We start from the raw sequence: 23990 nt of genomic DNA on the forward strand, positions 1-23990 counted from the left end.
TGGCGCATCAAATAGAGTCAAAATCAAGAATAAATACTTTATTAAGATTCCCAAATTTTACCTTTTTGAGATTCACCAACTCATTATACATGTGCATAAACTTAAAAAACGTAAGTATTTATTGAATGAAAAATTTTGGACCAATCACAAATCATCACGTCATTGCTCAAAACATCACGAAATTCTAGAAGAAATTATGATAAAATAAGGTCAAGCTTAATCTCAAAAAAACTAAATGATTATTATTATTATGTATATATAGTCAATTTTTAATACATGTTTCCATTTTGTCCATACACTTGTGAGGTATAATCTTAAAGAGGTGTCAATTAAAAGGCAAACACATACAGTTTAATTTGACATAAAGGATAAGAATCTCATGATATTAAAGGTATTATCCATGATATTAAGGAATTCTTTTATATAAGTTTAGAAGAACATAATGATGACAAAATTCAAAAGGAAAACACACACACACTAGAGCCTAGAAAATTAATATAAATTGTGAGATTGTGTTCCAAATTTATTAGTTGACTTTCCAAAACTTTCTCCAAATCTCATAAACATGGGAGGAGGAAACACAGAAGAATCTCAAACTTCCAAGAAACATGGTGGTTGGATCACCTTCCCCTTCATCCTAGGTGATCATCTCTATTTTCTAATTTATCTTTTTCTAGTTAAGTAGAAGTTGTTTAGGAAAACTTTCATAGATAGAAAAAATGTCAAACAATTTACAGAAATAGCAAAAAAATAAAATAAAATTTGATAGTTCTATTAGCATCTATTAAAGAAGATTAATTTTTTTGTTATTTTGTGTAAATAATATCCCTTATTTTTCTATTTTTGAAAATCCCCTTCTGTTTTTATGATAATTAATTAATTTAAACAGGTTCTTTTGGTTGCATAACACTGGCGACGGGAGGATGGCTAGCAAATTTGATAGTATATTTGATTAATGAATACAACATTGATAGTATTGATGCTACTTTGATTTTCAACGTTGTTAGTGGCTGTCTTTGTGTTTTTCCTGTTCTTGGAGCTGTTCTTGCTGACTCTTTCTTTGGATCTTTCTCCGTCATTGCCATTTCCACTTCCATTTCTCTTCTGGTAATTTTTTCTACTACTTTTATTTGGTTTCTACCTCTAAATTTTATGCCAAATACTTCATTTCTTTAACCCTTTTTTGGATTCATATTTGATAACCATTTAGTTTTTAAAAACAATCAAACTACTCATCTTTCTTTACCATTTCTTTATAATAATTCGTCAATCAATTGTGTTTAACGTTCTCTGACCAAAATAATATATTTTATATAATCTTATTCCTTCCAAAAAAAATAATAATAATAGGATGATACTCGGGTTCAATCTAGATTACACTCTTTTCTATTCACCTTTTTCGATTACAAAGAAAAAAAAAGTACTAATTGGATAATATTTGGACACTTGTAAGCTATACAAAAATAGGTTGCATTCAAATATTTTTCATAATAATAATAATAATCTTGTTAGAAACCCTCGTCTTGCATAATTGTTATGTATTCCAAGTGTTGAAATAATACTATGATGGCTAACAATTTTATATTGATGGATGTAAAAGATATAATCTAAAATAATAACCAACATTAATTTCAAACTTGTATACAAACTAATTTTAATTGAAAATATTTAGGTGCATTTCGGATGCATCTTTGTGTGGCCCATTCAAATAGTGCCTGTAAATGGGAACATCTTGAGTTACACATAAATATTACTCATATTAATTCTAATATGCAACGGTTATTCATTAGTTAAAAATAGGATTTTGTTTCTCTTTATTACATTTTTTCAAAGTAAGATCCTCAACATATTTAGTCATGATGGTGCCTCTTTAAGTTCATTGTTCTTGAATTGGGTCTCAATTTTTTTTTTTCCTATACAAATTCCCTCGACTCATTTCCATCACTTAGATTATTGAATAGTTTATAATAAATGTTGCAGGGCATGATTTCCCTAACACTAACAGCAACTATCCATTCTCTAAGGCCTCAACCACCATGTGATCATAGTGCCTCAGTCACATGTTCTTCATCCCCTTCAAAACTCCAATACACAATTTTGTACTCAAGCATTATCCTTGCATGTGTTGGATCTGGAGGCTCTCGTTTCACTACAGCAACCCTTGGAGCAAACCAATTTGATACAATTAAAAACCAAAACATTTTCTTCAACTGGTTTTTTGTCACTCTCTATGCTGGATTTGTTGCTAGCTCCACAGCCATTGTCTACATTCAAGACAATGTCAGCTGGGGTTGGGGCTTTGGCATCTGCCTCGCCGCCAACGTCCTTGCCCTTGCTATTTTCTTGTTAGGAAATCGATTCTATCGCCTCGATAAGCCAAGAGGAAGCCCCTTCACTGCGCTCGCTCGAGTTCTGGTCGCCAATGCTCGGAAAAGGCTGGCCGGGGTGCCATTGACCAGTGATAATGGTTGTTACTATTATGGTGAGGACCAAGTTGTGGATGGAGTGTTGACAAAGAGTTTTAGGTATGCCATGGTTCAATCGTACTAATTTTCTTCTTTTTATTTATTTATTTTTTTTTGATTGTTGGTCTACTTCATATAAAGAAAATAAGTATTAAAAAAACTAAATTATTAAAAATACCCTTCATTCCTTAACTTTCTAAATTTCAATGATATCATTAAACTTTTAAAATAGTTCAAAAATACTCTCACGGTTAGTTTTTGGATGAAAACTACTTTATTTCAAGAAAGAGAAAAAATATAGAAATCTTTTACGTCATAGATTGAAGGAGATAAGAGAGAAATGGAAGAGGGGGAGACGACAAAGAGTTTAGGATAAATGGTTTACATTCATATATACAATGATTAAGGGTAGGTTTAATTTTTTTCTGAAGATTAAGGATATGTTAATACATCATTTGAAAGTTTAGGTGTATTTTTTAAAATGAAGTAGGGCCGATATCCATTCATATATTGATGGTAGGTGTATTTTTTGAAATTTTTTTTAAATTTTAAAGATATCAATAAATTTTTTAAAAAGAAGTATAATGGATTTTCATCCAAACTAACAACCGTATAATGGTAATATTTTTAATTTTTTTTTCTAAATAAAGTTTTAAGGTATTATCGAAAACTCTAAAAGGTTCATGGGTATTTTTTAAAATATTTATATAATTTAGCAAAAAAATAATAATAATTACTACACATAATTGTAATTATAATAAAAACATGTATATATAAATATATGTATATTTTGTTTCGGATCTTTATGATTATGGTTAATAATCTAAGTTAGTTAGCTAATAACAATCATCATATGAATTATAAAAACATGTTGGCCAATGGCTAATATAATTTATTATAATAATGATTTATAAGGTGGAGATGTATTGTTAATTTCATTCATTTAATTTTTAACCTTATACTTTTCAATTTCATGATTTTATTAATACAACAAGCACATATTCTGATTTCATGAAAAGAAGAAATACACGTCGTTTACAAGTAATTAATTATATTGATTTTATTTTATCAAATTCAAATTTAAACTGAAGTAAAAGGTGAAAATATATGTCTTCACGAATAAATAAAAAATTACCAACAAACTAATTAATAAATTATATAAAATTGAATCAACTAAATATTCAAAACTAGTCATAAAATAAGTTCAAATCAATCGCATGAAAAATGCCACAACCTTGCCACAAAATTAAATGAAATAGCTAACAAAAAAAAAAAAGAAGAAAACTTGTCTAGCCAAAGTGGTTCTTATTTTTCCTTTTATGATAGGGAAAGGAGAGATTTGAACTATATATATTTCTTGGTCAAATAATATATACTATATGAAGCTTCAAAATTGAACTATTAAATTTATCAATAATCAAATTTAAATTTAAATTTTATTGAAGTTAGTTAAGTCAATATGTTAAGTATATGGGTAATAGTTGATTCTCTTCCTTCTAATATTTTTTTTTTAAAAAAAAAAAAAAAAAAAGAAAAATCTAAAACGAATAACTCAACCAATTTCAACCAATCTAAATTAAAATATTCCTTGAGTTGGATTATGTTAAGCCAGATATTTAGAATAATTCGAAACCAACAAACTTCTAATCAAAATATTTAATGCCTTTGAATCAATTCGAAGGTATCAATAAAGAATTTTGTATATAAGGGAGGTTGGGGATTGAACTTCCGATTTTTAGGACGGAGGTTATATTAATATCTTGGTCAAGTTCATTATGGCTCCTATGAATCAATAATTGAATTTGTTGTATAATAATGATCCTACAAAAAAAAAAAGATAGAGTTGTGAGTTCTAATTACTTTATAGAAAATGGTATATATCGTAGTTATAGGACTTATCACCTCGGAATTCATATGATTTGATTGGGTCAATAATCATTGATATTAGACTTGATTATAGAAATACTCATGAACCTTTTACTTTGGTTAAAAAATACATTCAAATTTACAGAAGTTTTAATAAAATATATCGTAAACTTTCGAAAAAAAGTTTAAACAATACTATTACGATTAGTTTTGAATGAAAACTATTAATATTTTATTTAAAATATCCAAATTTCAAATGTTTCATTATTACTCTTAAACTTGTAAAAAAAAATTTAAAAAAAAAATCTTACCATTAATATATGGGTGGAAAGTATTACACTAGAAAAAAAAGAAGGTCTCCAACACCTAAATCTATCGTCGGGAGATCGGTTGTCGGGAGATAGGATCTCTCCTGACGACGTAAGAGACCGTCAGGAGATAGGACCTATCTCCTGACGGTGGGATATTACCTGTCGACACGGTAATTTATTCGTCAGGAGTTCCTAAGGAACTCCCAACGGATCTTCGACGACCGTCAATAGTCGTTAGGAGATCAGATCTGGTATAAAATCCAGATCGGGCAGAAGCCTTTCTTCCTCCCCAATCTGAAAATCCTATTCGTTCGCCGCTCCCCTTCTATATCAAACAATTTTTTTCTTTTTAAAAAATTCTTTTTATTATCAATATGTTTTTTTTTTCTGAAGATTTGTTGGTTAAAAAAAATCATCAAAAGAAGGTTAGCTTGTTATTTCCTTTATTTTCTTTTTATAAAAAAGTATTTTATTCCTATATTTTTTTATTTCAAGTGATTAAATTTAATTGGTCTATTTATTACCTTTTTGGGAAGGTTTCCTCTATATTTTTTATTTAATTGATCGTAGTATTCTTTGTTTATTCCTTTTTATTTTTGCCTATGCGACTTAATTCAAATTAAGGGTTTTATTTTTTGTATTGAATTTTTACTATAATATGTTTATTATTTTTACATTTTATAAAGGTTCAAATTATAAAAATAAGCTTATGTATCTAAACAATCCTTTTTTTTTTTTTTTTTTATGTTAAGAAAATATAATCATTTGCCAATAATATATTTGAAAGCATGTTAACATAACTCAAAAACTATTTAGAGTTCTACCTCCCGATTTTATGAATATTTAATTATTTTTTTCAAATTAAACAAGATTTTGTATCTAATCCATTCCCTTTTGTTTCATTGTAATTTCTTTAATACTTTATTATGCTGCCTCTTTATAAATTATAATATATAACTATTATTTCAAATACATCATATATATTTTAATTGAATCCATCATTTTTTTTTTCTTCATTTCTATCTCTTCCATTATGTTAAAATTGAAGGTCAAGTATATTTATAATTTTTACTTAATGAAAATATATTTATTCACTATTTATATTTCACCATAAAAATTTATATTCCAAAGATTTTCAACCATATTCGATTTATTTTATTTTTATGATAGATTAACCTAAAACAAAATACATAAGTTTTAGGTCTACTTTTTATTACTAAATGAAAAAAAATTACCTTTTTAATCTCTAAGTTTTTAAAAACATGTGTGTTTGGTTCTTGAGTTTTAAAAATATATCTTTTTAGTCCCTAGATTTATAAGAACAAACTCATTAGGTCCTTGATTTTTAAAATGTATCTTTTTAGTTATTGAGTTTTTAAAATAAGTTTAAAAGGTCCTTGAAACATTTTTGTTTGATTTTTTAAAAATAATTATATGATAATTAAAATTAGAAAAAATAGTTTTAGGGAGGATGTAATTTTTAAAAATTATTCTTCTAATTTAAAATGTCATATAATCATTTAAAATAATAGTATAAATTTATTTGAGAGTTTTTTTAAGCAAAACTCAAGTACTAAAAAGTTACATTTGAAAACTTAGGGACCAAATATGAGCCTATTTTTATAAATTTAGGGATTAAAAACGTACATTTTTAAAATTTAGGAACCAAACACACATATTCTTCAAACTTATTATTCCAGCTAAATGATATATATATATCCATTCAAAATCTAAATTCTACAGTAAAAATTTAATTGGTAATAAAACTTATCCACGTGCATCTCACGTGATTTTAAACTACTTTGATAAATAAACATATTTTCCCTCTTTTCTCCCATTAATTGTGAAAATTATTACCCAGTACTTTTATTCACATAAATATTTTTCCTTAAAAAAATGTAAAATTAAAAAGTGAAAATAATTTACAAATCAAACACTTCTTATTCTTAAAAAAATAATAATAATAAATAAAAATAAAAATAAATAAATAAATAACCATTAGGCCAAAATACAGTTTCTATTTTGCACCATTTGGAATTGAACTTTTGACTTCAAGATAGATATTAACAAACACGATATCAATTGAACTATATTTATTTTGACGTAAATAAAATATTATTTAATATTACACACAAAGTGGAGGTACTAATTTTATAATTTACCCTTAGTATAAAATAAGTTAAACTACAAGTTTGGTTACTGACCTTTTAAAGGTATTTCTTTTTTTTTTTTAGTATAACAACTGTGAAACAGGAGTTGAACTTCTGACCTTTAAGAAAGAATGTCATGCTAATCACCGTTGAGTTGAGCTCTATATTAGAAAGTTAAATATTTTGAAGTAGGCGATGCCTTAAACTTTTTAAGAACCATGCTTACACACCAATAATAATCTAAAACTCTCCTAAAAATTGAAGGTTTACTTTTTTACCTAATCTTCAATAAATTGTTGACATGAATAACTTTTTTCGAGTTTACAACTAATGTTACTAATTTGGAGGCACACAAGTTGCACAAGTTGCATCTAGTACATCCTAAGCTACATTCATTTTTGTGCATCATGTAATCGAATTGTTTAATCATAATTTGTCACACGGAGAAGACTCTTCTTACTTCTCTCTCAAAATATTGTTAAATTCTTCTCATGTATGATTAGAGTAGGATACACAAAGATAAATGCATTCCTTTCTCAATCCTTTATTGCACTTCATGCAAAGTTCTCTACTCATTAAAATTCAACATTTATAAGAATATGAGGTATAATTATCCAAATTAAATTTCAATATATATATATATATATGCTATTATTTTTAGCTAACCAAAAGCTTTCACACTATGATCTTTCCTGAAGATGTTTGAATCGTGCGGCTCTAGTAACACAAGGAGATGTCCATTTGGATGGCACAATTGCAAAACCTTGGAGGCTATGTAAAGTACAAGAAGTAGAAGACTTCAAAACTTTACTTAAAATCTTCCCTCTTTGGTCAACCAGCATATTCCTCGCTGTTCCCATTACAAGCCAAGCAAGCTTAGTCATCCTCCAAGCCCTAACCATGGACCGTCACCTCGGCCCAAACTTCAAAATCCCCGCGGGATCGTTCACCGTCATCATCTTCATCTCCACCACCATCTCACTAACCCTAGTCGATCGGTTTCTCTACCCGATTTGGCAGAAGTTGATTGGACGAATGCCACGACCTCTCGAACGAGTTGGTCTTGGCCACATTTTCAATATTCTTTCTATGGTAGTGTCAGCATTGGTAGAATCAAAGAGGCTCAAGATTGTTCATGCTCACCACCTTCAAGGTCAAGCTGAGGCAATAGTTCCAATCTCATCACTGTGGCTTTTCCCACAGCTAGTTTTGGTTGGCATTGGAGAAGCTTTACATTTCCCTGGACAAGTTGGATTGTACTATCAAGAATTTCCAATATCGTTGCGTAGCACGGCAACGTCGATGGTCTCAGTGGTGATTGCCATTGCATATTATCTTAGTACAGGTTTGATCGATCTACTTCATAGGGTTACAAAATGGTTGCCTGATGATATTAATAAAGGGAGACTTGACAATGTTTATTGGATGATATCTGTGATTGGAGTGATTAATTTTGGATATTATTTAGTGTGTTCAAGATGGTACAAGTATCAAAATATTGAAAATAGTGTGAAGGATGATTCTATAACTGAAGATTGAGAGTTCATGTTAGTGTCAAGGAAAGGAGTTCAAAGTTCAGGTTTGTAAGAATATAGTAGATAATCTATTAAGAATCACTTTGATGTATAAAAGTGGATAGATATCAGCTTTTTTTAAAATCTACAGTTACTTGTGCCAATATGTTGTTGTATTTATAAATTTTTATTTTACTAAATTTGGTTATTAGTTTGCTTGTATTTATTCGATCTTTTAGAGACTTTTGATAGTTTTCTTACAAACTATCAAGATAATGTATTTTATTGACAATATAAAAGTGTCATAAATATGAAATTCGATGATAATAAAATGTTTTGTGATAGAACATTTGTTGACATAAAATATTTTTCTTAGTTAAGATATTCTTGACAAGAAAAAAAAAATGCACTATATATGTATATATTTTACAGTTTATAATAATTGCCAATACTCATAACGCAATAGCAGTCAGCAAATTTTAAGTCAATTGATGACAATGATAATCTGTCATAATAAACTTGACAATGATACAATTGTAGTTTATCACTGTCATTAATTGTTAATTGTTGACAATTATTTATTATCATTAAAAGTCTAATTATAACATTTTTTTCAAAAATTGTCACCCTTTACAAAAGATACAATGACAAAAAATAACTGTCATGAATTTTAATTATGATAGTTTTTAAATGTCATGAAATCCCAATTTTGTTGTAGCATTATTCTCTAATCACTGTCAAATTTCAAGTTTTATGTATTTTTGTTATTTTTATTGGGTCAATTTTTTTAATAACAATTATTTTTCTTAAGCTTTTATCAAATAATTTAGATCAAACAAAATTATATGAAATTTGAATTATATTAATTTTTAAATAACTATCTTATAATAAACTATAAATTAAATACTGCTATGAAAATAATTGAAATAATAAGCCATATTTTAATCCTAATAACTAACGTCCCATTTGGTAACAATTTGGTTTTTGGTTTTTTTTTTTTGAAAATTCCTATAGATATTACTTCCACCTCCAAATTTCTTTCTTAATTATCTATTTTTTACTGATGATTTAAAAATCTAAGTCAAATTTTGAAAACTAAAAAAAAAATAGTTTTTAAAAACTTATTTTTGATTTTAGAATTTGGCTAAGAATTTAACCATTATGCTTGATAAAAATGCAAATATATTGTAAGAAATGGGGAGAAATAGACTTAATCTTAAAAAACAAAAACAAAAAACAAAATGATTATCAAACAGGGCATAAATTGCACCATTTTGATAATATCCTAGTTATTTCAAATTTAAAGTTGAAATTTTCCAAATCTTAATCTACTTCATTTCGTAGCTTATTTTTCTGAGAGCACGATTGTCATTAGTTATTTTAAAATTGAGAAGTTGCAAACATAGAAATTAGTCCCAAAGTAATAGCAAATATAACACGATGGAAAATAATTTGCAAATATAGAAAAATTTAGATCCAACCCTCAGAGTTTATTGGTGATAGATGATATGGCTAATAGACGCCTATCACTAATAAGAGTCTATTAGTGATAAATTCTATCACTAATAAATTTTGATATATTTGTAATTCTTTGAAATGATGCTACACACTTAATTATTAGCGATAAAAGTGTTACCATGACATTATTTATTCTGTTAAAATATAGCATAATTTCAAACTAAGGCTAAAATTATCTAACCTCTAACTATAACTTTAAATGTATACATAATATATATAGTTGGAAGGATAAGGGAGGGGAGTGGGCTTAAGCCCTTGCTAAATGAAAACCCAACAAATAAAATCCAAGGGTCACAAAGTGTAAGTCATCCAAAAATGAAATCTATAACTTTTTACCTTTTTTTCTTTTTTTGATAGATGAAATCTATATTATAAATAGTGGTCACAAGTCATCTCAACCTTGGGGCTTTTAGTGCTATTTGGTTCATATTATCCAAGTCGAGGTGCTTGGAATGGGTGAACAACAAAAATAATAATTTTTATTATAAATATTATAAAAATAAATGCCCAATGCTTAATGTCTTAAAAGTCATGTGTCAATCAGCCCATGTATCTAGTAGTTATTCATGTTTGGTGTCCATGTAAGACCACATCCTATTTGTCACTTTGTATATAAATAGTGGCACTTGGTGGATTTTGAAAATACACACATTGGTGAGAAAATCAACTTCAAAATCCCACTTTGAATTTCCATATTATCCTATTTTCATAATTTTAGTTATTTTATTTTATTGTTTTATTATTATATTATATCTTATCCATGTATATATTCCCGTTTTGCTCCTCAATTTTACAACATGTTATCAGCATGAGCTCTTGTCGCTTACTCGCTGAAGGTAGGTCCTAAATGTAGATTGGTTTTTCCTCTTTATTATAATTAATAAATTGAATTTTATGTTGCATATTTAGTACATATTAAATTTCTAATATAAATACAATGTTTTGTGATAGTGTTCCCCTGACAAACCTTATGAAATTAGAATTCACAGCTCTTAACATTGATGACAATAATTATTTGTCATGGGTGTTCGATGTGAAAATCCATTTGGATGCTATGAACCTTAGGAAAACAATTAAAGAAGGAAATGTGACATCTAGTCAGGATAAAGCAAAAGAAATGATTTTCCTTTGTCATCATCTCCATGAGAGATTGAAAATGGAGTATCTTATAATAACAATAAAATATCCACGTATCTTGTGACAAAATTTGAAAGAAAAGTATGATCATAAAAGAACAGTTATTTTTCGTAAAGCTTGTTATGAGTGGATGCATTTAAGACTATGAGATTTTAAATCAGTAAGTAACTACAATTCCACATTGTTTAAAGTCAGTTCATAATTATTGTTATGCAGAGAGAAAATTATGTTAGAGAAGACATTTTTTACATTTCATGTCTCGAATATGCTCCTGCAGCAGCAATATCAAGAGAAAGGTTTTAAACAATATTTTGAACTAATTTTATGTCTTCTCATGACCGAATAAAATAACGAGTTATTGATGAAAAACCACAAATCTCGACCAATTGGAACAACACCATTCCTTAAAGTGAATGTTGTGAATGTTAGTAATCGTGATTGAGGTCAAGGTCGTGGTCATGGTCGTGATCGTGGCAGAAGAAGAAATAATTATTATTTTTGTGGTGGTCATTCTAATCATTCAAATTTCAAAAGAACCACACAAAATGATGATTAAAGAAAAACTCCACAAGATAAGTGTTCAAAATAACTGCTTCTGATGCGAAATGACTAGGAATTGGTCATAGATCTGTCATACATCAAAATACTTAGTTGATCTCTATCAAGCCTTACTGGAGAAAAAAGGGAAAAATGTGGAAGAAAATTTTGCATACCAAGATAATGACATATTTGATCCATCCCATATGACAATTTTGGATGTTGCACACTTTTTTTAATCTCTTGAAGAGAAGATTAGCACAATTGATGGAACATCAACGGTTTCTTTTGATTTTGAGAATATCTAGACTTAATGTTGTTGTTTTCTTTTATCTATCTTCATGTTTCTTTTAGTAAATGTTAACTTTTATATATTCTAAGAGTTGTTTTTCTTATTGTAATTATTTTCTTTTAATGAATAAACATGAATCATTTTCATATGTTGGGTGATTCAAAAATAGGCAAATAAGATATATTTCTAGTAGACGGTGCAACTACGCACACAATACTTACAAATAAAAGATATTTTTCCAAATTGACAATGTTGTAAGAAAAAAATCATTACAATATCAATTTCTGTAAATTTGATTGAAAGGTTTGGAAAAGAAAATATTATTCTACCTAAAGGAACAAAATTTACAATTGACAATGCATTATTCTCTAGTCAATCAAAGAGAATTCCTCTAAGTTTTAAAGATTTATGTTGCAATGGTTATCATATTGAGACTGATAGTAAGAATAATGTAGAATATCTATATATTATCTCTACTTTCTCAAATGGAAAACGTAGATTGGAAAAGTTGTCTGCTTTATCTTTTGGATTGTATTATACTCGTATGCGAGTAACTGAAACATATGCAACAATGAACCTGAAGTCATGAATCTAGATATATTTGCTATTTGATATAACAGGTTAGGTCATCACTACAAGAAATCTTACTTTCAACGACAATTTCTTAGTGACGCAAGCATTTTTTTCAGTTATAGGTCATTTAAAGTGACGTATTAAAAAACATATCACAATAAATCAATATTAGTAACGCTTTTTAAATCGGCGTCATTAAAAGTATTTGCAACATGTTAACCAATGCCACTAAATATTAAGAACTTTTAACAACATTTTAAGGTGTCACTAAAATGCATATAAAATATTTATTTTATAAAATACTTTTAGCAAAAAGATTTCCCCCCTCCCCCCTTTCCTCCTTCATCTTCAACGCATAAACATGATGCAGAACCCATTCCAGTGACATTGTAGCCCACAAAGGTGTGACCTTGCAGCCCACGGCACCACTTGTGTTAATTATTTAAAGCAATGTAACAAGTCTTCTTCATAATACTTATGATTTCACTTCAAATCGTGTAGATTGGGTATTTGAAGCTTGATTTTGGAGTCGTCGGATGATTTGGGTGTTGGGAATGTCCTAGAATTCGCAGTTCGTAAATTTTGTATTAAACATTCTATTTATCAATAAAATATTCTTGAGTATTTTATTCAATAAAGCCATTGATATTGCATTTTATAATGAAAATCCAATCAAAAAATCTATGGCTATAGTATGAATACTTTAACTTTATGTGATAGCATAAATAGGATCAAGTTATAGTATATAGCCTAAATGGTCTATAAGTATATGAATGAAGTTGGGTATTTCATCCTAGTAACACTATTGGATGCGACCCATTTCGTATAAAGATACAAATGATGTGATCCACAAATCATTCATGTAGAGACATGTGAGTGGGGACATCTTATGCAATGAGTTTACATAAGACTGAACCTCGAAATAGTCAGTTTTCTTTATAACGACCGTTTACTGTTAAAACTGATTATTTTAAACTAAAATGACCTAGGATAACATGGTCTTAATCTTGAGCTAACTATGAACTCTTGTTTATTTTAGGATTATCCTTTAATCTGCATAGGTGAGAGTAGTCCAATAACATTGCTCAATAAGTCTTCCATTTTGGGGATAAGACCGAGTAGATAGTTGGGGGACATAGCTATGCAAGATGAAATTCACTCCTATTCGACTTAGGGTTAGTAGATAGGTTGTTCTCTTAAGTGTTGATGTCTAGTCTTGAACAACGAAGCCCCACCCTCTCTTGGTAGAGAGGGATATAATTTATAAAAGGTATTAAAAATCAGTTGTTCAATAGAGAGTCAGTGGGAGCTTAAGGTGCAAGATGTATTTACAAGGGTCAAACAATAATTTTGACCCAGCTATAAATACGAACGATCTATGAAGGATCGACTTACTGATTATGATCGAAATGAATAGAAATATATCTACAGTGAGGAGAGTGCAACTATCGAGCTATAGTGGCGTGCCTTGATAGTTAACGAATAGTAATTAATTTGGTTTAAAGAATTTAACCGATTAATTACGAAACGTTGGAGCTCATGATTTGTAAGTCCATTAGGTCCATCTACTGGCTCATAAATTGGAATAGCAAATTGAATGTTAATTGGATGAATTTTGGAATTAGGGTTATGAATTTGAAATGTTCAAATTCAATTATTAGAGTTTTCAATTTATTGTATTTGATACAATTAAAAACGTTTAATTTAGTTGAAATTAAACAAAATTGGAGAATCAATTAATATTTAAATTATGATTTAAATATGAAATTGAGTCATATTGATGGAATTGATGTTTTATTGATTTAATATTAAGATATTAAATTAATATTATTTTAATTAAAAAGGTTTAATTAAAATAAAATTAGTTTTATATAAATTAATTAAATTTGAAGTAGTTTATAAAACTAATTTTAGATAAAAAATTTTTATCTAAAATTAAAATCAATTTTGAGAAAATTAATTTTAAAATAAAAGAACTTGGAAAAATCCACTATTCTTTTTAATGGTTAATCATCAAACTCAATTCAAATTCTCATTAATTCTCCAAGTAGAAGCTGCACTCCATGCAACCTTACTTTGATGCATAGTTTGTGTGTATAAATCAGACCTCCATGCAGCTTGATTGAGGAGATAAATCATAGAGTTTTTTATGAACTACTGCATAGTTGAAAACCCTCTCAAACCATCAAAATCATCCCAAATTCATCTTGATTTGAGTGTTTCCACCACTTCCTTCTTAAGCTTTGTAGAGAAGATCTGGGTGGTGGTCTTGTTGAAGTTTCAAGATCAATCTTAGCGTATAACTATTGAATTCATGGATTAAGTCTTCAAAGATAGTGTTTGCTTCAAACCCTCTATGAATTCCACTTGAATAACATGTTTAAAACTTAAATTAAGAATAGTTAGAGTGCTTATTGATTCTGATTTTTTTCGTTGCATGTTTTATTAATCCTTCAATTGGTATCAGAGCATAATTTACGCACTCAATTATCATTAATTTGAGTTTGGTGGGTGAATTTATAAGTATGTTTGAATATGTGACTGATATGGTTTAAATTCAACTTCGGCATTAGAATTCTCTTTTATTTCCAAGTTAAATTTGTAATAGGCTCTTCTTTGAAGAGTTTATGTGTGTACTCTAGAGTCTGTAATTTATTTGGAGTCATTAGAGTCCAAATTAGAATATAATTTGAAGATTGAAGCAAGCATGTTCGAGCAAAAAACTGGAGCTGAGCCTTCTGCTCAGGAGCATTACGACGTTATTCATCAAGCGTTGCAATACCACGAGCTTGCTGATGAATAACGTTGCAACGCTGGGATGAAGTGTCATGATGCTGTTCATCCCAAGGGTTTTTTTTTCTTCGCACGCTGCCTGGTCGGTTTGTGGGTTGAAGAAACCGGTTCTCCTCCAAACCAATCCGGTTCAACTCCCTTTGGTGCCTTGGTGGTCCGGTTCAGACGATTCGGATCCGGTTTGGATCGGTTCAAGCGGTTCTTCATAAAATTAAAGTTGTCTTTGAGCTATGATTGTAATAATTTAGCTTAGAATGCCAAAGTTGAACCATATTAGTGTTATTTAATTATTCTATGCATGTGATGTGCGTTATTTTTGAATTAAACATATTTGTGCATATAGTATGCCATTTTAGATTTAAAATTCCACCATAGGTAAACATGTTACATGCATTATTGTATGTTATAAATTAGTTATAATATATAGTATGCATGTTTTAGGGTTTGTTAAAAATTAATGTAATTGTTATGTTAATTTTTACCTTTGAAGCATGTTATGGTTGGTTTAAAGCATGTTTGTTTTATAAGTTTGTTATAAAATGAGACTAGACTTTAAAATCCATAACAAAGATAAACAACATGCTCAATTAGGCTAACAACTAGTTTTAACTATTAAAATAGATTGTTAGCTTATAAATTTTGGTTACAAACTCAAAACGGTTCATAAACCTGTCTAAGGTTTGGCGTACTTAAGTTGATGGCATAACACCTCCTACCTGGGGATTATGACCGAAAAAATTGAGCGTTTTTAACTCATTTTATGAGCTTGCGTGAGTCGTGTGAGGTTTAAAAATGGTTTAAACACGTAGACATCATAAGTTAATATCCAAATGTAAACGTTATACTTGGATAAAATCACATAGATTTAGGTTCTTCTTAATTAGCCGTAATAAAACCTAAGTAAATTAAATACCCAAACATTTAGAACATTTCGGTGGGAGATTAACAATATATTCGATATAAAGTTAATAGCTCTCACGTCCCCAAGAGTTCACATCGTGAGATCCATGCTTGGCTTCGTGTCGTTTTTATCGCGACTACTCCATATGGAAAGTGTTTGCATGGGTCAATAACAAGGTGAATGAGGGAAGTAGTTCATAATAAGTGGGTGAAGGAAATGTGTCAACGTTGTCCTATGGTCTCCTCTATTAGTTTGAACCGTGAGATTCCTATGTTNGGTCTCCTCTATTAGTTTGAACCGTGAGATTCCTATGTTACACCTGCTGTCGTTTTTAGGTGGCACTAGCTAGTCGTTAACCACGGCGATCCCCACGGAGGATTGTAACATATGATTCAGAACAAGAAAACCCTCTCAAACCATCAAAATCATCCCAAATTCAACTTGATTTAAGTGTTTCCATCATACATTCCTTCTTGAGCTTTGTAGAGAAGATCTTGGTGGTGGTCTTGTTGAAGTTTCAAGCTCAATCTTTGAGTATTACTGCTAAATTCGTATATTAAGTCTTCAAAGGTAGTGTTTGCTTCAAACCCTCTATGAATTTCACTTGAATAGCATGTTTAAAACTCAAATTAAGAGTAGTTAGAGTACTTAATTGATTTTGATTTAATCTGCTGCATGTTTTATTACTCCTTCAATGGTATCAAAACATGATTTAAGTACTCAATTATCGTTAATTTGAGTTTGGTGGGTGAATTTCTAAGTATGTATGAATAGGTGACTGATATGGTTTAAATTCAACATTGGCTTTAGAATTCTCTTTGATTTCCAAGTTAAATTTTGTATTTGGTTCTTGTTTGATGAGCTTATATGTGTGCTCTAGAGTCTGTAATTTATTTGGAGTCATTAGAGGCCAAATTAGAATGTAATTTGAAGATTGAAGCAAGGATGTTCGAGCAGAAAACTGGAGCTGAGCCTTCTGCCAGGAGTATTACGACGTTGTTCATCAAGCGTTGCAATGCCATGGGCTTGCTGATGAACAACATTGCAACGCCGGGATGAAGTGTCACGACGTTGTTCATCCCAAGGGTTTTTTTTTCTTCGTGCACTACCTGGTCGGTTTGTGGGTTGAAAAAATCGGTTCGACCAGTTCTCCTCCAAATCATTCCAGTTCAACTTCCTTTGGTGCCTTGTTGGTCCGGTTCAGATGGATCGGGTCGGTTCGAGTGGTTTTCATCAAATTAAAATTACCTTTGAGCTATTATTGTAATAATTTAGCTTAGAATGCCAAAGTTGAACTATATTACTGTTATTTAATTATTTTATGCATGTGATGTGTATTATTTTTTACTTAAACTTGTTGTGCATATAGTATGCCATTTTAGATTTAAAATCCCACCATAGGTAAGCATGTTACATGCATTATTGTATGTATATTATAAATTAGTTATAATATATAGTATGCATGTTTTAGGGTTTGTTAAAAATTAATGAAATTGTTGTGTTAATTTTTGCCTTTGAAGCATGTTATGGTTGGTTTAAAGCATTTTTGTTTTATAAGTTTGTTATAAAATGTGATTAGACTTTAAAATCCATAACAAAGATAAACAACATGCTCACTTAGGCTAACAACTAGTTTTAACTGTTAAAATAGATTGTTACCTTATAAAATTTGGTTACATACTCAAAACGGTTCATAAACTTGTATAAGGCTGAGAGTACTTAAGTTGACGATTTACATAAGACCTCCTACCTGGGGATTATGACCGGAAAAATTGAGCGTTGTTAACTGATTTTATGAGCTTGCGTGAGTGGTGTGAGGTTTTAAAATTGGTTTAAACACATAGACATCGTAAGTTAATATCCAAATGTAAACGTTATACTTGGATAAAATCACATAGACTTAGGTTTTTCTTAATTAGCCGTAATAAAACCTAAATAAATTAAATACCCAAACATTTAGAACACTTCAGTGGGAGATTAACAATATATTTGATATAAAGTTAATAGCTCTCACATCCCCAAAGTTCACACCGTGAGATCCATGCTCGGCCTCTTGTTGCTTTTACCGCAACTACACCATACGGGAAGTGTTTGCATGGGTCAATATCAAGGTGAATGGGGGAAGTAGTTCATAATAAGTGGGTGAAGGAAATATGTCAACATTTTCCTACGGTCTCCTCTATTAGTTTGAACCGTGAGATTCCTATGTTGAACCTACTGTTGTTTTTATGCGGCACTAGCTAGTCGTTAACCACGATGATCTCACGGAGGGTTGTAACATATGATTCAGAACAACCCAAGCTTCACAAATGAATAGGGTCTTATAGTTTCGTTTTGGATATTGTGTTCATTTCGGGGGCATGTTCATACCGTTCTATAAAATCTTAAAATGGCGGGTCACAATTACGAGAATTACTAATTGTTAGTAAAGATCTTGACTGAAAACGATAACCAAAAGAACTATAGGAATAAAATCAATGAAATTAGAAATTAAAATCAATAAGCAAAAGTTGCATGCAAACTTAGGTAAAATCATTTTTTAAAATAGTTTTGAAATATGCTTAAGATAGACTTAAGCTCACAAATTTCTAATGAAATTAAAAATTAGATTAATCATTGAAATCAATTTAATAGGATTAAATTGTTTTCAATAAAAAAATTAAATTTGTAACAAATTCATCTATAAGGGACCTTTTGTCTAGGGCGGGTTCTGACTAGGCTGGGGTATTTAAGCTGACGAAAATGGAACATCCCTACCTGGAAACGTACCTGGAAAGGTGAATTAGATAGATTTGCTACAAGCATGCAATTGTTGATTAATATTTGTTAAAGTGTTTAATGAATGTTAATCAAAATTATTTAACTTTCCAAAGTAAATGTTAATTTTGGGTTAACTTAAGCAATCACTTAGTAAAAATAATTAGTCGTATTTTTCCTAAGTAAATTAAACTCTAGGTTGTTAAATACTCAGTGGGAGGAAAAGATATATACGATATGTCATTTTCACTTACATTTCTCTTTTAATATTCACACCGTAAGATTCATGCTTGGCCTCGTGATGCCCTCGGAGCGTCCCTCTTCAGATGGTGTTTGCATGGGTCAATATCAAGGTGAATGGAGAGAGTATTTATAGTAAATGGGAGAAGGATATGTGTCAACATGCATGTGGTCTCTTTCATTCTTTTGCACCGTGAGACCTTCTTACATGGTCTCGAGGTGCCCTGAGAGCGTCCCCCTTCAGATGGTTTGTGCAGTTAGCCAATATCAAGGCGAACTCCAGAAATGGATAGGGTCGCTTTAGTTTTTGACCCAATCGGTTTTTTCCTTCGGTTGGCTAATTGGGGCGAAACTCTAGAATCTAAAAGGGAAGGTCATACTTACGGAAAATTGTTAAGCAAGCTAATGATTTCTTGACCAAATCAATGACAACTAATCATTATAGGAATAAGAGTTATTCTGGTGTAATGATTAGTTGAGAGTGTCTCAATTTAGTTAAACACTTTAACAAACCTTAATTAACAATTGCATGCTTGTAGCAAATCTATCTGGGAGAAATTAACTACCCTTCGGTGGCTTTTCTCCTAAATCACTGAAGCTTCATTGCAAAACTAGATGTTAAATGGGATTCATTTAGATTTTGCTAAACTTGATTGGATTTGTTTTAAAAGGGTTATGCTAAAATCTAATGTAGATCAATATGTTTTTTTTTTAAACAAAATGTAAAGCATTGATTTTCCATTAGTTGTCTTTTCTACTTTGACCGGTTTTAATTACATGACGTGGAAAGAATCCATTAAAACATTTTTCGTGGTAAACGACCTCGAAGTTGTAATGTTTGAGGATTGTCCTCAAGTCCCAACCCCTGCTGCACCAAGAAATGTTCGTAATGCATAGAAGGTGTGGATGAAGGCTAATTCGAAGGCCCGACTTCACATTTTGGCAAGCATATCTGATGCATTGGTCAAAACGTTTGAGAACATGGTCATTGCACATGAGATCATGGAATCGTTGCAAGAATTGTTTGAACATAAATTCTCACTTTTTAAGTAAAATGGGATTGATGACAATGAAACCAGTAGTGTCAGTTCCCAAGATAATCTCCAGTTCATATTGAATGTCAAGGGACTAACAGAGAAAACAATTGTTGCTAACTTTGATGAAGTTTATCAATGAGGATTATCCTCTGAGATGAAACTTGGAGTTTATAATATGGTTTCTGATACTGATCCCACTACTCTCCAAAAAAAGGAAGAACTCCAAAGACGACAAATATGATTTATTTGTCTTGGAGACGTGCTTAGTAAAGAATGATGATTCTGCCTGGATAATTGAGGCTACTAACCACATGTGCTCTTCCCATCAAGGATTTAGTTCTTGGAAACAGTTGGAAGCTAGAGAGTTGAATCTTTGTGTCGATACTGATGAGGCTGTTTCAACTATTGTTGTATGCATCCTTAGTTATTTTTGGACAAGAAACGGTATCTGTTATTGGATAACGTTCATGTAGTTCCTCATATCAAGAGGAACTTACTTTCAGTTTCTTGTCTGATTGAACAAAATTATTCTATTTCCTTATCTAAGAATAAAGTGTTTATTTTTAAGAATGGAATGGAGATAGGTTTTGGTTCAATGGAAATGACTTGTATGTACTAAGGTTGTTAGTAATAAAAGTCGTGCTCAATACTGAAACGTTCAAAACAACAACAACTGTAAAAAGGCCAAGATTTTCTCCTAAAGAAAATTTCCATCTTGGTCATCTAAGGTTAGGTCACATCAATCTCAATAGGATAAAAGTTGGTGAAAAGTGGACTTCTAAATGGTTTAGAAGAAAACTTTTTACTAGTATGTGAATCATGCCTTGAATGAAAAATGACCAAACGACCTTTTACTGGAAAAGGTTATAGAGCCAAGGAAACCTTGGAGCTTATACATTCAGACCTTTGTGGTTCGATGAATGTAAAAGCACGAGGTGGGTATGAATATTTCATCTCTTTCATAGATGATTATTCTATATTTTGGTATCTATACCTAATGCAACATAAGTCTGAAGCTCTTGAAAAGTTCAAGGAGTATAAGATTGAAGTTGAAAACTTGTTAGGTAAGAAGATAAAAACACTACGATTTGATCGTGGTGGAGAGTATATGGACTTAGGATTCAAGAACTATATGATAGAATATGGAATCACGTCCCAACTCTCAGCTCCAGGTACACCTCAGCAGAATGGTGTATCAGAAAGGAGAAATAGAATCCTGTTGGACATGGTTCGGTCTATGATGAGTTATGCTCATCTTCCAGACTCGTTTTGGGGATATGCAGTAGAGACTGCAGATTCCATTTTAAACAATTTTCCCTCAAAGAGTGTTTCCGAAACACCTTTTGAATTATAGAGAGGTCGTAAAGGTAGTTTACACTATTTCAGGATTTGGGGATGTCCAGCCCACGTGCTTATGGCAAACCCCAAAAAGTTGTAACCTCGTTCAAAAGTATGTCTATTTGTAGATTACCCCAAAGAAACGAGAGGTAGATACTTCTATGATCCAAGTGAGAATAAAGTGTTTGTGTCGACAAAGGCTACCTTCTTGAAAGAAGACCACATTAGGGATCATAAGTCATGAACTAAACTTGTTTTAAATGAGATTTCTAATGAGACTGTTGAGACTTCAAAAGAGTTGTTGAATAGGCTGATATATCAACAAGAGTTGTTGATGTTAGTTCGTCTAGTCAACCATCTCAATAATTGAGATTGCATCGACGTAGTGGGATGGTTGTGAACCCACCTGTACACTACATGGGTTTAATAGAAGCCCAATATATCATATCTGATGATGAAGTTGAGGATCCATTCTCTTTTAAGCAAGCAATGGAAGATGTTGACAAATATGAATGGATTAAAGCCATGAATCTAGAAATGGAGTCTATATACTTCAATTCTATCTGGGAGCTTGTAGATCAACTTGATGGGATAAAACCTATAGGTCGACAAGAGGAAAAGAGGTGTAGATGGAAAGGTACAGATCTTTAAAGCTAGACTTGTGGCAAAGAGTTATACCCAGGTTGAGGGAGTGGACTATGAAGAAACTTTCTCACCTGTTGTCAAGTTAAAGTCTATCAGGATTCTCCTATCCATAACCACATATTATGACTATGAGATATGAAAAATGGACGTAAAGACTGCTTTTTTTGAATGGTAATCTTGAGGAGACCAAGAGTAAAAGGTTCAACCAGAAGGATTCATTGAACAAGATCAAGAGTAAAAGGTTTACAAGCTTAATCGATCCATTTATGGACTAAAACAAGCATTTCCTTCTTGGAATATAAGATTTGATACTACAATCAAATCTTATGGCTTTGATCAGAATGTTGATGAGCCTTTTGGTTACAAGAAAATCATCAACAGCTCAGTAGCTTTCCTCGTCCTGTATGTGGATGATATCCTACTCATTGGGAATAATGTAGGTTTTCTGACTGACGTTATAAATGGCTAGCCGCCTAATTCCAAATGAAAGATTTGAGAGAGGCACAGTTTGGTCTAGGGATCCAGATCATAAGGGAACGAAAGAACAAAAGGTTGATCTTGTCTCAGGCATCATATATTGAAAAGATGCTTGTCAGATATTCGATGCACAATTCCAAGAAGGGTTTGTTACCTTTCAGGCATGGAATTGTTTTGTCTAAGGAACAGTGTCCTAACACTTCTCAAGAGGTTGAGAAGATGAGATGGATTCCCTATGCATCGGCTATTGGTAGCCTTATGTATGCTATGTTATGTACTAGACCTGACATTTGCTATGCAGTAGGGTTTGTCAGTCGATATCAGTCCAATCCAGGATTAGATCACTGGACGGCAGTCAAAACGATATAATCCTCAAGTATCTTTGGAGAACGAGGGACTATATGCTCGTGTATGGAGATAAAGATTTAATCCTTACAGGATATACAGACTCTGACTTTCAGACTGATAGGGATTCTCGAAAATCCACATCAGGGTCAGTGTTCACTCTGAATAAAGGAACTATAGTATGGCAAAGCATCAAGCAAGGATGCATCGCGGACTCTACTATGGAAGCCGAATACGTAGCCGCTTGTGAAGCTGCTAAAGAGGCTATTGGACTTAAGAAGTTCCTTACTGGTTTGGAAGTTGTTCCAAATATGTTTCTGCCCATTACACTTTAATATGATAACAGGGGTGTTGTGGTAAATTCTAAGGAATCTAGGAATCACCAAAGAGGCAAGCACATAGAACGGAAATATCATTTGATCTGGGAGATTGTGTATCGCGGTGATGTGATTGTCACGAAGATCGCGTCGGAGCACAACGTTGCTGATCCGTTTACAAAGGCTCTCACAGCTAAAGCATTTGAGGGTCATGTAGAAAGTTTGGGTCTACGGGATATGTGGCACATTGTCTAGGGCAAGTGGGAGATGTTACTGGGGTATAGTGTATGCCCTAGTTTATTGTATCTTGTACTTTATTTTGTATTATACATTAGTCTCTTTAGGCTTTAGGACAAGTGGGAGATTGTTGGGCATGGTGTCCTAAATCTCCTTGTAATCTCGTAGTTTGTAAACTCTATATAAACATATTGTTATTAATAAAATAAATGTTATTTTATAAGCATATACTCAATCCAGTAAACTAAGATCCAAGGTTATTTTATGTAAATCTAAACAAGTATTTCGAGAAATACATATGGATCTTGTTTAAATAATAACCTAAATGGTTTGTAGTAGATGAATAAGGTTGGGTACCTTATCCTGGTGACACTACGAATACGACCCGCTTTGTAGGTGTTACAAATGTTATAAAGTGCTATAAATGATTTGATTCTGATCATTCATGTGAAGATATGCAAGCGGGGGTATCCTATACAAAAAGTTTGTATAAGACAGAACCACAAAATGATTAGTCTCTTTATATAACACGGTTGATAA

General features: G+C 31.1%; 1 protein-coding gene across 1 annotated transcript; it reads left to right on the forward strand.

Annotated features, from left to right (window-relative positions):
• Positions 1 to 435: 435 nt before the first annotated feature.
• LOC120084224 (protein NRT1/ PTR FAMILY 2.7-like) lies at positions 436 to 8506 on the forward strand. Its single transcript, XM_039040128.1, has 4 exons — positions 436 to 641; positions 890 to 1107; positions 1981 to 2525; positions 7491 to 8506. Exons 1-4 carry the CDS (start codon positions 566 to 568, stop codon positions 8329 to 8331), a joined length of 1680 nt encoding a protein of 559 aa, XP_038896056.1. The 5' UTR covers positions 436 to 565; the 3' UTR covers positions 8332 to 8506.
• Positions 8507 to 23990: the final 15484 nt, after the last annotated feature.

This window comes from Benincasa hispida, chromosome 8 (assembly GCF_009727055.1).
Source record: "Benincasa hispida cultivar B227 chromosome 8, ASM972705v1, whole genome shotgun sequence".
NCBI classification, from domain to species: Eukaryota; Viridiplantae; Streptophyta; class Magnoliopsida; order Cucurbitales; family Cucurbitaceae; genus Benincasa; species Benincasa hispida.

What these genes read in the sequence shown, in the direction of transcription:
- LOC120084224 (XM_039040128.1), top strand. Translation starts at nt 566, where the DNA reads ATGGGAGGAGGAAACACAGAAGAATCTCAAACTTCCAAGAAACATGGT. An exon ending in CCACTTCCATTTCTCTTCTG is followed by an intron (nt 1,108 to 1,980) that starts GTAATTTTTTCT and finishes TAAATGTTGCAG; the next exon opens with GGCATGATTTCCCTAACACT. An exon ending in GTGTTGACAAAGAGTTTTAG is followed by an intron (nt 2,526 to 7,490) that starts GTATGCCATGGT and finishes TCTTTCCTGAAG; the next exon opens with ATGTTTGAATCGTGCGGCTC.